This window comes from Pleuronectes platessa, chromosome 21, assembly GCF_947347685.1.
Source record: "Pleuronectes platessa chromosome 21, fPlePla1.1, whole genome shotgun sequence".
Lineage (NCBI taxonomy): Eukaryota > Metazoa > Chordata > Actinopteri > Pleuronectiformes > Pleuronectidae > Pleuronectes > Pleuronectes platessa.
The window spans coordinates 7,314,877-7,328,803 of record NC_070646.1 but is presented as its reverse complement, the minus strand read 5'-3'; the positions used below and the strand labels follow the sequence as shown (position 1 = coordinate 7,328,803).

Here is a 13,927-nt window from a genome sequence, read left to right as displayed (position 1 = left end):
TTCTGCCTCCACCACAACGCAGTGGAGTTGGATGGGTTTTTATTTTGTGGAACTCAAACCATTGGAATTTTAAGTAAAGGTAAAACAATGGGATTTTGTTAAGAATCTGCTAGTTAGGATAATCCACCTGCTTTGCTGTCAAACGAAATATTCCATATGATAACAGTAGCCTGCATTTGGATTATTCAGTGTATGAAATTGTTTCTGCTGTTAAATTGACTGCACATCAAGCTTTGCTTTAATAAAGCACCAAATAAACAAATGTTTACTGGTGTCATCAAATATCTGGATAGATCCATAGTTTTTAATCACAGATACAGATATTTAGACATTTGAATCATAATCATATTAAGTTTTAGGTTTTAGATTTACAACTGAGTTATACAAAAGAAGGGTTTTGTAGAAAAACAGTAACAAATCTTGAAATGGGATTTGGTCACTTGGGTTTTCAAGTCAACCTGCAAGCTACCATTTAATTAAAGTAGCTCTCATCCATAAATGTTACCGAACCCCATTTAAAGTTGGGTTAAGATTGATGTTTCAAAAGGAAAATATCAGAGAGCTTTGGCTCACAACCCACAAAATGATCTGCATTGCTTGGATACAGCTTTTCTGTGAGTTTTCTTTTTGTGATTAGGGTGAACTGGTCCTTTAATACGACGTCTGAACGCACACAAGAAGCAAAACCTCAAAGAGTTCAACACTCACAAAAAGCCCTAGTTGTACGAGTGCTAAGAAGTTTATAAAGAAATTAAAAAAAAGGTGGTTTTAGACTTAAAAACATCCCAAAATGAGAAAGGTGAATGGCGTCTCTCTAACAGGACCACATGGTGTGCCTGTAACAAAGCACAACTGCTTTCTCCCTTGGCTGATCAGGGGTAGGACTGCAGTCAAGCACAAAGGGCCAGCTGACGCCTTGGCTTTTCACTCATCTCAAAATCCCACTTCCTCTCAGACAATACCAAAATACATTCATGATATGCTTGAACTGCCACCCTGCAGCTTGAACACACACACACACACACACACACACACACACACATACACACACACACACACGCACAATGCCCTCATACAAATTTATACTCGCACAGGCCTGTGTGTGCAGCGCTTAATGGAGGAGGAGAAGGGAGGATTTCCATCTAGGTATTGTTTGGTTGTGTAATGATTCAACTGTCCTTTTCCCAGGCTAATGAGTACTCGCTCCCTGCCCTGAATTCCAGCCTGGACGAAGTCAAGCCCAGTTTATCCTCTAGCGCCAACCCAGACCTGGGCCCCAGTGTGTCGCAAAGCTACCCTGTAGGTAAGATCCAGTGCCGCACAGTATACGCCTTTACGCTGCGCGGGCCACAGCTTCAGCTGAGGGGATTTTTGAAGAATAATGTAAAGGCACAAAACATGCTTGTGCAATTGACGAAAAAACGAGAAAAAAGAAGGAAAAATGTGTGACAAAATAAAGGCAAACCCAAAAAGTTAAGTGTGAGGACTTTTTTAATAAACCATTTCACTCTGAGCTGAAAAGGTGGAACGACGCTGCGATAAAAGCTTAGCAGCTGTCGTCCGTCTGCTGGTTTCTGCTGAGCAAGCAGGGCGATGACAAAGATTGGGGGGGGGGGGGGTGGGGGCGAGCTGTTCAGTCACCGCTGGACAAGGACCTTTGGGTGTAAGCACATCAGAACTATGACTGTGTATCAGAGCAAGGTCTCACACTCACACACGCACACACACACACACACACACACTCTCACACACACACACACGCACAAAAAGGCCACCATGCAGCACTGACTGCTCGTTGGCTGCTGCTGTGTTGCTCCTGTGATTTGTTCGCCGCGAGACAGTTTGTGTGTCTCAAAGCGCGAGTAATGTGCCTCGGTAAATACACTCTGGCATTTCTGCCGCCTAACTCTAACACCATGATCATTTATTTCACCCTCCTCTCTCCCTCCCTCCCTCCCCCCCCCCTCCCTCCCTCCGTCTCCTCTCCTTGTCACAGTTAATGACTGCCTGGCTAATTGAAATATTGTTTCGCTGCTGCCGTATTACCAAGAAGAAGGTTAAGTTTACTGAAAGTTTACGATGACTGTCGGAGGCCCCCCGAGATTAATATACAGGGCTTTTATTAAAATTCATATAATTATGCAGCAGCCATCAAAGGCAACGAGTTCTGCACGGGGGAGGACGGCGTGATTGAAAATTGCAGCAGCCCCCCTCCTCAGACGATGGCCAAGCAGCCTTACGAGCAAATACAGAGGCCCTTCTCTCATTAATATGTGGGAGGTAGATTTCCCCTGTAAGGCAGGCCTCCCTGAGAAGAAAGGTGTGTGTTTGTCCTTTGTGCACCGGTGACCCCGTAGAGAAGGCAGGCCGGGCTTTGTTTGCACCTGGGATATGTTCGAGGGTCTCCGCCGAGAGGGTCTCCTTACTGCTTTACAGGTGCAAAGAGACGTGTAGAAGAAGAAAGATGGGATTGTATGCATATCAGTGTGTTGCCTTGTGTGTGTGTGTGTGGGTATGTGTGAATAGCAGAAGACTTGCTCCTGTATTAGTAAATACGTAAATTCCGCGCCCCCTCCTCTGTTGCTAGATCTCACTAGAGGCAGAGAAATAAAGCATGTAGAGGTCAAACTAACGGAACAAACATCGCTCCGACTTCCACTTGGTAATTAGTATTTGGTTAGTGGCTCCTCTGCTTGTCCCCCCCCCCCACCCAGTGCCTCCCTCCCTGTCTGGGTAATATTCAGGTGTGTGGTCTCTCTAATGGCTGAGTATTACAGTTTACTTGCCAGCGATAAGCCTACCAGAGGAATTTTAAGCCAGGCGGAAAAAAAAAAAAGTAGTAAATTATCTGCAGTATTTAGGCTGAGATCCAATTTAAAATTAATTGTGTCTTTACGGGGGAAAGAACTGGAGATTATGTTCATCCTTAAAATGTTTTCGAACACCAATTAAAACGCCCGAAGTTATTGATCTTGTTGATTTTATGTCCCGGAATTTGCATAATCTATTAAAAATGAATGATTCATGAAGTGCACTTTGCCAGAGATTGGGATTCTCAATGAAGTGAAAGAGACTTGAGAGATAGAAATCTATTGTGTCCTCTGCTTATCCTATTAAGGCTCAAGAGTACCTGCAAAGCAGCCTCAAATAAGAAAGGGATTTAAGGGCATTGTGCACATCATCGAAATTCAGCGGCAAGAAGCCACTTCCATTAAAACCGTTTTTTTTCTCTCTCCCTCTCCTCCACATTAATGCTGTATTACCTGCTAAATAGTCCCTCTTACCCCATAAAAACACCAAAGGGTTCCATGAATATGTGGATAGGACAATTGCATATTGTGAGGTAATTTCTATTGTTGATATGGGAAGTAATTTCTTTGATGAATTCCCTTCGAGAGATGGATTTCATCTCAGGTGCTTCTTATTCTTGTTCATCTGAACTGCTTAAAATTCAAATAGTGTGGGCCGAGGGTGAATTAATGAATAGCAGAAGGAGGAGTTCAGAACTTTTTTGTGTATTTTGAGAAATAAATGGAGAGATGGCCTTGATACGGCCGATTGTCCACTATTTCTATAGCGAGCGTCTCTGTATTTCCTGAAATTAGTCGGAGCCCACCTGTTTTCTTGATGGTACTTCAGACTTCAAGCACCGGGTGTATTCCCTTGAGCATTCAGTGGGAGTTTTACACATCTCCACTCATTGACTGCATACTGGAGACTCTTTAAACGTATTCCCTGCTGGGCCTGTTAATGGAGGTCTCCACAGGCTTAAAGCCCGGCGTGTCAATGACACCTCTCCTCCTCAAGCATCTGCCTTTGTACGCTCCTTTATCTCCTTCTGTTATTCTCCTAAACAAAAGTTCTCCCAGAAATAACAAATACTCACACTTAAACTTCAATTACGGTGAGTGAGAGCTCTCGGGGTGAGGTAGACAGGGAGTGCAGAGACCCGCCGTTGTCCAGTGAGCAGCGAGCAACGACCAGACAGCAGACCTGCCGTCGGTGACGTGCGGCCTCCAACCGCTCGCTCGCCTCCCCACAGGGCGGAGAACGCAGACTGCTGAAATTGATGCTTATTTCGTCTTCACAAAAGCAAACTAACCTTTGAGCACACATTTGGTAATGAATGACTTTCAGCCGGCGTTTGGGGAATTAAAGCAATTTGGCTCTCCAAACATTCTTTACTTAGTTGTAATTAATTAGGGCGCTGAGATTTTTTGGCTGGTGATAAATTGCCCCATTCTGCGTATAGCCTGGAAAATGGAGGTCAAAGATTTTTTGGTTGTTGTTGAAGCAAACATGAAGGTGTCCCTGTCATGCTAAATTTAATACTCTTGCAAGCAAAAAGAGTCGTTCACAAACGACTTTGTTCCCGTGCCAGATAAAGAGAAGGTCACCCCGCTTCTCTGTTTGGGTTTTGAGAAACAGGCTTGATGGAAATCCAAAAGCTTCACATCCAATTCTCGTCACGTTGTCGGGCTGAGATAAAAACCCATGAATCTCTGTCTGCAGTGTAATCAAGTGTTGACGAAATAAGTTTCTAGTAGTAGTTAAACTTCTATGATGTTACCAGGAGTATTTACACACCCGCTCAAGGCTGTGTGTGAAATAAGACTCAGCGGTTACGAGCCACTTTTCAAATGAAGGCTGAAATCAACAGGCTTTCGTAACAGCGAACCTCATGGAAATCTTTGAATTGATTTTCACAGGGAGCGAAAAAGAGGGCAGGGGAAAAATAAACAGCTCGCTTTGCTGGCGTTGAATCTGAGGGGACTGTCAAGGGAGGCAGACAATATAAAGAGTCCCATCTTTTAATGAGAATCTGGACACACATCGCTGTTGTAAAAACAACAAAGACTAGGAAGCAGCTAATGAGGCTATCATCGCTGTACAGAGAGTTCTCCGAACCGGCGCCTCTCTGAAAGACGGCTTTTAAGGGGACATAAAGCAACAGTCACAGAGCTGCTGGCGGTCACTGCCAACTGTACCCTGGAACATACAAGACCAGGGCCCAACAGAGGCAGTTATTATCATCCCCAGAGTCAACATGTGAGGGGGAAAGACCCGTGGTAGCTTCGGTTGATGGAAAAACACTGTGTGTACATAGACTGGCGTTCACATTTATGAACTAATTTAATATTGGGTCATTAAAACTCTGAATAACATATTAAAACAGTTACTTTGTATCAAAATAATAACCAGAATTGTGATTGTGTCCCTCAAATGAACAAAAAACACAAAGTTCTGTTGTCGCATTGTTGCTTCTTGAGGTTAAAATGAAGGTTGAAGTCTCCAATAACTGTTCAGTTGAAAGTATTGATGTCCTGATCTGATGCAGTGGATCAGTACCAGGGCTAATATTGATCAGGTATTGGCTAGAGGGGATTGACCCATAGTAAAACGAGTTTCTTGAGCGAACCCTCTGGAACAGTATCATTTAAATCTGTACAAATATGAATGAAATTTGTTGTATGAGTTTCTCCACTGAAAGTTGAGAAGTAAAAGGTAGTTACAGCCTCAGAATCGATTAACCAGTAAAACCTGGAGATTATAAACTGAAAAAATCTAGAAAAGGTGAGGTTCATCCCTGTTTTGTCCAAAGTTTAGAAATTTCAGACATTTGGCATATTTTGAAATTAGACCATAGATCTTAAAGTGATTCTGTGCAGAAAATACATAGATCCTTTGCCCGTGATGTATTTCATTTCTTCGAGGCAAGTTAATGAAGAGATACGAGTTTACTTTTATTAAACATGTACAACTGCTGTAGCTGCTGCAATAATAATGGAGAAAAGATCGGGCCGGTATTTGCTGAGACAGTCAGACAATAGTTACATACACACACAATGGCCTCACCCCTGCTGGACCCCCCACCTACGTTAGTCCCACGGCTCCCTTTGACTTATGTGCACTGGCTTGTGGCTAACTAATTCTTATTATAAATGAAAGGTCCGGCATGACCTCACTCTTCTCTGTAAAGCTCTTTAACTCTGCAGCCCTCCAGCCTCAGGGCTTTAGCCAAAAAGACACATCTCACCAGGTTCTTGTACAATACAGCGATCAGTGCTGAGATTTAGAAAATAATAGAGAACAGTTGTTAAACGTCGACTGGGTTTTTCTCTTTAATGTTCAATTTAAGAAGAAAAGCGAAAATGATCCATTTTATGTGTTTGTTTTTCATTTTTTGTGACATATTGTAGCTGACTGACAAACTCTATGTCACACAGAGACAAATCTGGGAGCTGCTCCACAGGCTTCTAATGGAAGGGTGATTTTACTGAGTATTGTCTGATGCATCTCTGCAGTGAAAGAGGCCTTTCTAGATAGAATTCCCAATGGAGGAACTAGAGGTCAAATATATTCAAGTAAAAAAAGAGAAACATATCGAAATATACAAGTCCTGCACTAGAAATGTAAGTATAAAAGCAGCAAAATGTTCGTTAGTATCCAAACTCATTCATTATATGAATAGAACCCTTTTTTTTAAAGTGACTATAGAAGCTGTTTAATGCAGTAAAATTCAATTTCTGCAAAATTCAGTATTTCTAACAAAGCCTGTTTCTGATTCTCCTATATCTTCGAGAAGTGATTGTGATTTCGTCTCATTTCATTTTCGTGTGTGAATGTGTTGAGAGTCCAAAGAGCACATTAATAATTATCCTATTGGAGAGGATGTTCCTTATATATCATATATTTCTGTAAAGTATGTATATATGGAAAGACACATCAGTTTCTCTCTCTCTCTCTCTCTCTCTCTCTCTCTCTCTCTCTCTCTCTCTCTCTCTCTCTCTCTCTCTCTCTCTCTCTCTCTCTCTCTCTCTCTCTCTCATTACATCTGTACACATCTCTCATCTATTTCCCAAAAATAAGTTTTCCTTCATCAACAAACCTAATTTAGAAAGACCCGTACTCTTCTGTAGCTCCACTCAGCCCCATCACCTCCTCCTCTTCCTCCCCTGGCAGGCCTGGGTCTTGTGGACCTCCAGGCTCGCCACCCTGCCTCTTTACCAGATTTAGCAGCTGTTTCACTTCCCGTGCGGGGCCCCCCCGTGGCCCCCTCTGCAGTCAGCATGCCTGGCAGCAGGTACTTCATTACCCGGAGGGCTCAATCGCTCACCCTTAAATAAATAAGTTGTTCAAAATATTCCACGTGTAGAAAATAGAATTGCCTGTTCTCTATGCTTTCATAACTGGCAGCAAAGTAGCACAATAGAGTTGTTTTCTCAGGATGAAGCATTTTCTAACATATTTTTGCTAAATGTATTTGTTCTATAATGTAATTAATTTGTATAACCCAGATTTTAGATAAAGTGCAGTCTGTTAAACCATAAAGTGTTTAAGAATGAAAAAACTTTGTTTTAGTGCTTTTCTATCTGTCGTATAAATGCATATTCTGGTATTTTCGTTTATTTAATCAGGTAAAAGAAATTAAAATGACAATAAAAAAACAAAAATTTGATCGACAAAATCATCAACATCAAAAGAAACCCCCTCATTCTTAGTTTTATATGTACGTAGAAAAAATAAATCTTTAACATGATATAAAAGTTCTTTAGGTTTATGATAGTTGGTTTGTTTCCCTGCGCTTTATTCTTTAACATGGACAACTGCTGCCTTGTGATGATGTTATGATGCATTTTGTTCCTCATTAAAGCTCCAGTGGGACATGGTTTTCCCTTTGAGTCCAAGTGGCCCTCCTGGCTGACAATGTAGCTGGGGCCTCTCCTACCCCGGCCCCTGCTCACAGATTGGGGTTACGTAGTCCAAATGTCCCCGCGGCCAGCGAGGACAGCCCAACTGTCACTCTCAATTACAGTGCTGAATATCTGCAAGTGGGCGACGCTCAGCAGAGGGGCCTGCATGCTCGGCCTTTGCAGCCCCGGCAGAGAAGAGAGGAGCCTTATGGGATTCAGCAAAAGCCTTTTATTGCCCGAATAGTCTTCTACTATTCTACCTCCTGCAAAACACCAGCTGCTTTCTTGTTTGAGTTCACCTGTTCACCAGCGGACGGAGGCTCTGTGGTGCTAAGTAGCAGATTTAAAAGACAACGTGGTCTTTGGAATGTTTGGGGTCGGGCAGATCAAGTGATAAATGGTTGTGCAGACTGACTTGTGGTGGTGTTGATGAGTCGTGACGTCTCTGTGAAATCTGGCATGATGAAGACTGTGTGGTTAAAGGAGATCTTTAGCATTTTGGAACTGAACAGTAGAAGCAGACTTTCAAAAGTAACTAGGTTTATATAGTTATTCATTTTTCAGAGGAAAGTACTTTATGAAATGATCTAGGTTACATACAAAACACAAAACCGGCCATGATATATGGTACTATCCATAGATTGGGTTAAAGAACTTTATATAAACTCGGTAAAATTAGTTTCATGTGTCAGAAACAATCAATGATGTAATATATACAAGTATATATACATATAATACCCCAAAAAATGATTGTACTTTGTAAACTATGAAATATAGGTGTATTTTTCTGATGTTTCATTGTATTCCATTCAAATATTTAAATTTAATGCAATTTCTAGCTCTGACTTAAGAAAAAAGGACGAAATAAAATGCGAAGGCTTTCCAAGTTCTAAACTAGTATTCAGTCGCATGACGATGTGTTTTTTGTTTGCTTTGTTTTGTGTTCACAGGTCGGGATATGGCCAACACAACCCTCCCTGGGTATCCCCCTCACGTCCCCCCCACAGGCCAGGGCAGCTACCCGACCTCCACGCTCGCCGGAATGGTTCCTGGTGAGTGAAAGTCGACCTCAGTGCTTTGCATCGTCATTAGCATCCATTTAACAGGCGGCGCCGCCCTCAAAACGAACAGGTGTAGAAACCAAGAAGCACAGTGAGGACACTTAGGCGCCGAATTACACAGCACAGGCGATGAATATTGACCTGCAGAGTTGAAGGCGAACACATCCTTATATTAGCCGTGTGCGTATGATTGGATCAGACAGGTTGAATAAGTGATCAGAGACAGGGGAGAGGACGCTCGCTCTCCCTTTCCTTCCCACTTTCCTCTCGGCCTTATTGGGTCATTATCTCCCCCCACGTGGCAGTTCTCACCGGCCATCGATATAGAGCATCAGCAGCCATCCCCAGCCTCTGCGCTCTGGAGCATATCCCTTCCCCCTGCTCTACTTAACCTGCAGTTCAGGTTCACAGCAAACAGTTAAGGGTCAAAAGGCAGAGGCATGGGAGCCCGGTAAATATTCAAATCGCCGTCTCTCCGAGGAGGTCAGGCTTTGTGTTTCACTGCCAGGCTACATGGCAGGGATGCGGTTTTGGTGCCGGGCTTCACCACAACACAGCCAACGTTTTGTTTTGATGCGATTAAACCACATGGATGGGGGAAACCAGTGGAGTGTGTGCCGTGTTAGCATATCGTTTACCAATTACCCAACCCAATCGCAGGCTTGGTTTGTTCCCCTTCTCTCCTGTGTCAAGCGCTGCCATGACACATGTCGTTATCTCCTCGGCCAGGAAGGTCAGATTTTTACGGTCACATTGTTTTTTGTTTGGAAGTTTTGCAGGTGATCTCAAAACAATAAAAACAAATACTTCAAATGTTTTTTATGGAAACCGGAAAACTAGGTCAAGGACAGAAACAAGTGTATTTGTAAGAGATTTTTAAAAAGGATTGCTTTCAAAGGATCCATTTATCAAAATAATCCATTTTATCCTATTTCTACTTTACTTTACTTACTTGTTCTTATTTGACCTGACAGTTAGTAAATGAGATTAACTGAATTGAGTTTGAGCTGCCCACTGTTCGTGTGTAATTGTGAAGTTACCCTTCGAATGACAAAATAATAATTTGAGCTTTATTTAAAAATCATAAACCACTGAACCCCATGGTGACCACAGCTGTGTGTATTGTGATGCAAATACAAGCCAAAATAGCCATTTTCATTTTAATTATTTAAATGGAAAGTTTAGAGAAGCCTTTCAGTCTAAAATGCATTCTGAAAACTATACTTCAAATACAGAAGCTTTACCTGTTTGACCTACTTCTTGAGCTGAGTCACTGTAGCAGCTACCAGTCAAAACAGAAGACATGGCAGCATCCTGATGGCAGCGCAGTTTGGATGTAGTTTTCAGATTTGGGATTTTGACCAATAAACCTGTGAACTCATGCGGGTGGAAAAGCGTCAAGTCAAACACACTTTTACCTTCCATTTGTTCTTATGTGGCGCAAAGCAAAAGATCAGGGCCTTAATCCCATGGCTTGTGGTTTTGTGTTACAAGCCATTCATCCTATACACAACCTCTAAGATTTAGTGACAGGCGCAAAACACTGTTAAAGCAAAGCCATTTCTCACCAGCTTCGTAAAAAATCTCGCCTTTATTGTCTCGTAAAAACAGAAAGAAACGTGTTGAACCAACAGCAGTGCTCACTGACATGCTCCAAGTTACTTCCCCTGCAATGAAATGCTGTTGCAAGGAACCCCCGAAGCTCAGACTTGAGGCGGTTCACATTGGAGATGTTAAAATTCCTACCAAGAAAGACCGCGGGATTTATTGCCGCATATCAAAAATGTATGCATGAAACTGTTTATTACCACTCTGTATTTATTAGGCCAGTTTGGAATATACTGGAGGAAGAAGAATGGGTAGATATCCATAAATGGGACAGGGAAAGCCGCCTTCAGTGTCACATCCTGTATTGTTCAGTGTTGCATAACTTAAGTGAAATGAAAAAGAAATAAATTACTTGCTTGACTGGTCGCACACCGATGACTATCACTTTCCCCCCTCAAATTGCATCCTGTTTTGAATGACGAGAAATGGCGGCATGTGACGGGGTAATGGCTTGACGCATTGAAATGCTAATTGATTTGTTGTTTTGTTTTGCAGGGAGCGAGTTTTCGGGGAACCCCTACAGTCATCCACAGTACACAACCTACAACGAGGCCTGGCGATTCAGCAACCCAGCGTTACTAAGTGAGTAGAGCGAAGAACTGGACGAGAACAATCAATTGACCGTTTGCTAAGCCCCTCCCCTCAACACGTATTGTCCAATTCTTGTCCCAGCCACCTGAACTAGGCTTAGGGTCTCTATCAAGCTTTTGATTTCTCTCTACACAGCACCATGTAAGACGCTGTGCAATGAGCAATGCTTTACCTTTTAATTATATACACATGAGCAAAAGTGCAAGAAATGGGTTGGCCTCTTGACACTTAGCAGTAATTCTACACCCAATTAGCTAACTACATAATGTTGTGGCATTACAGTTCATGATTTTCAAACCTATTGTATAGTGCCCTGGATGCTAAGGTACCCGAGGGGGCAAACATTAGCAGCTCTGTGCTTTTCTTTAGTCTATGTGGGTTTGCACTGCAGCAACCACAGCCGAACCAAATATGGGTTAGTCATTACATTAAAGACATGATTAACATGAACATGTTCCTCTATTGTTTGGAATATTAATATTGATATAGCACATGATACATACATTATCATGAATGTAGCCCATTTTAAAGGATTCCCGTCTTAAAGCTTATCAGGAAGAAACATAAAAAAGTTAATTGTAGACTGTTTTATGTCAACTCATGATGATGTTAGCTTAATATTATTTTAAGCCATTGGTTAAAAATAAGAAATCAGTTTTTTTGTATGTCTGTAACTGGTAAACTTGTTATCAAGGCAACATTTTTAACCTATTATATTGGATCCATAAATTATAAAAAAAATGTTGAGTCTTGATTAGCCACCATCCCCATCGTAAAAAGCTTCACTGCAGCGATTGTTCCATGTAAATTATCCATACATTTTTTAAATCACAATTGAATTCTACTACTAACAGGAATGATTTCCTTGTTAAAAGGCAGTTGAACATGTGTGTGTGTTGTTTCAAACAGTGTGTTCTTCTGTTAACTTTCAGGTTCCCCTTATTATTATAGTGCCGCATCGAGAGGCTCCGCCCCTCCCACTGCTGCCACTGCCTATGACCGTCACTAGTTACCATGGAAACCAAATCAACCTGCAGGACCATGGCCTCAGCCTCCATGTTGCCCCCGTGTGAGCGGCATGGTCCACTGGACACTGAGCAACTGCGCATTAAAATGTTCCTGGCTCACACAAAGAGACACTCAACGTTTTTTTTTTTTGGGGGGGGGGGGGGGGGGGGGGGATTCCGGATGACTCCTCTCCTCTCTACTTGGAGCTTTTTTGGACATTTAAAAGCCAAAAAAACCCTATAAGGCGTCATCGGAGACACTTAAAGACAGTGTGGAAGAGGAACATTGTGGCTACTTGGAGTGGTGTAAAAAAAAATGACACAAAAAAAAGAGAAAAAAGACTGTAAACTAAAATATCCCCTCCTCCACTGTAGAACTGTCACAGTTTCACCCCATCACGGATCAATACTGTACATTCCTTTTCTTGGCGGCTCTCAGCGGGGACGCCGTCCAGAGCGTATAATGTAGCAGCAGCCTTTCTCCCTTTGGTTTCCCATTCATCTCCCACTCGATTCAAATGGCAGCGCAGTGAGATCAGAGGAGATTAGCAGCAGCACACGCAGACTGGGACAGGCCAACGTCGGTTTTTCATCCATCTGAAGAGTCACCGAGCGAACATCCCGCATGACGAAAATCGATCACTTTTGATGCCATGAGAAGATTAGGACATATTCTCTGTGATACACAATCAAGATGTAAAAAAAAAATGAAAATGAACTAAATAAAGAAACATCCGTCTGAAAGTAGGGGGAAGCCGTGACAATATATCACCATGGCCCCCCCGCTATTTGCAAGATTTCAAGAAACTAGTAAATATATTCTTAAAATAAGTTTTTTATTTCCTTTTTTTTATAATTCGTAAAACTGCAGACTGCTCGGCTAGGGTTTGACTATTTCTTATTTGTCAGGATACGAGAGGTGGTCAGGCAAAAACCTTTCTGTGTTTTCTGTTCATTTTTTGCACTATTTTCGGAGGGTTTGCAACACTGGAGCGTTATTATGCAGAAAAATGATGATGCATATTTGCTTTATTTCATGACTGTATGTCTAACGAGTCTCATACTGAAAAGGCACTTACAGTTTCACAGTTCTCCCCCCCCCCCCTCCCCACTGTACTTCCAAACCCATTATGTCACTGCCTTGACGTGCACTATACTATGTTCTCACATCTTACATTTTTGTTTAAATTGATTAAGTCTTTGGCATTCAACCACAGATAAATAGGATATAACAGCCATCCCGAGTCACACCAGTGTCATCGTTTGTCTAGTTTGGTGCCAGAAGCCTCCGGATTCACTCTGATTGGATGATTCTCACGACGATTTTCAGCTAAATGCCTTAAACATGTCCCCCCCTGACTTCAGCTCCGTCACATGTTTCAGGCCGAGTCCTTTTTCGTTAACTCAAGCTGGAGCGACGGTTTTCTTCATCTGTCAAGTGAATGTATTCGCATTTGCCAAAGACTTAGTTCTTGTTAATGTTTATTTACAGGCCGCCAATATGCATCATGAGAGCAGTATTATTATTATTATTGTTATTATTATTATTATTATTGTTGTTAGGAAAAACCCACTTTGTTCATGAGGAAAGTCTATGTATACATTCTATGCAGTGCAGAGATGGTCATCATATGCATATTCAGCTGTAAACCTAAAGGTAGGTGGAGTTTATTTAATTATGTTATTTGCAAATGGTTCCTTTTTGTAGAAGGTTTTTTGTGTGTGATGTGAAGACACTTCTCTGTAAATACAGTAAGAAAAAATGTCTTTCATGTTTCATGGGTATCATCACTTTCATTACACTGGTCTCACTTGTACAATAATAAAAGTGTCTGAAATCTTTTACGCAAAAAAAAAGGGCTGCATGGTGTTTCTGTACATTAACGCCGATTCTGATTATTGTTTATTCGTTAAATGTATCTATTGCAAAGAAAAAAATAATGGTTTCAGCCTCTCAAAGGTGAAA

General features: G+C 41.9%; 1 protein-coding gene across 2 annotated transcripts in view; it reads left to right on the top strand.

The window, feature by feature from the left end:
• The window catches only part of pax2b (paired box 2b), a 28,596-nt gene extending 16,569 nt beyond the window's left edge, over positions 1–12,027 (top strand). Inside the window, exons 7-10 of one of the 2 annotated variants that reach the window (XM_053413850.1) lie at positions 1,189–1,303; positions 8,639–8,746; positions 10,859–10,945; positions 11,906–12,027. In XM_053413850.1, coding sequence (XP_053269825.1) covers positions 1,189–1,303; positions 8,639–8,746; positions 10,859–10,945; positions 11,906–12,027 — 432 coding nt within the window. Of the gene's footprint in view, positions 1–1,188; positions 1,304–8,638; positions 8,747–10,858; positions 10,946–11,886 lie in introns of both variants that reach the window. The other variant, XM_053413851.1, reaches the window with a different exon arrangement.
• The last annotated feature ends 1,900 nt before the right edge of the window (positions 12,028–13,927 follow it).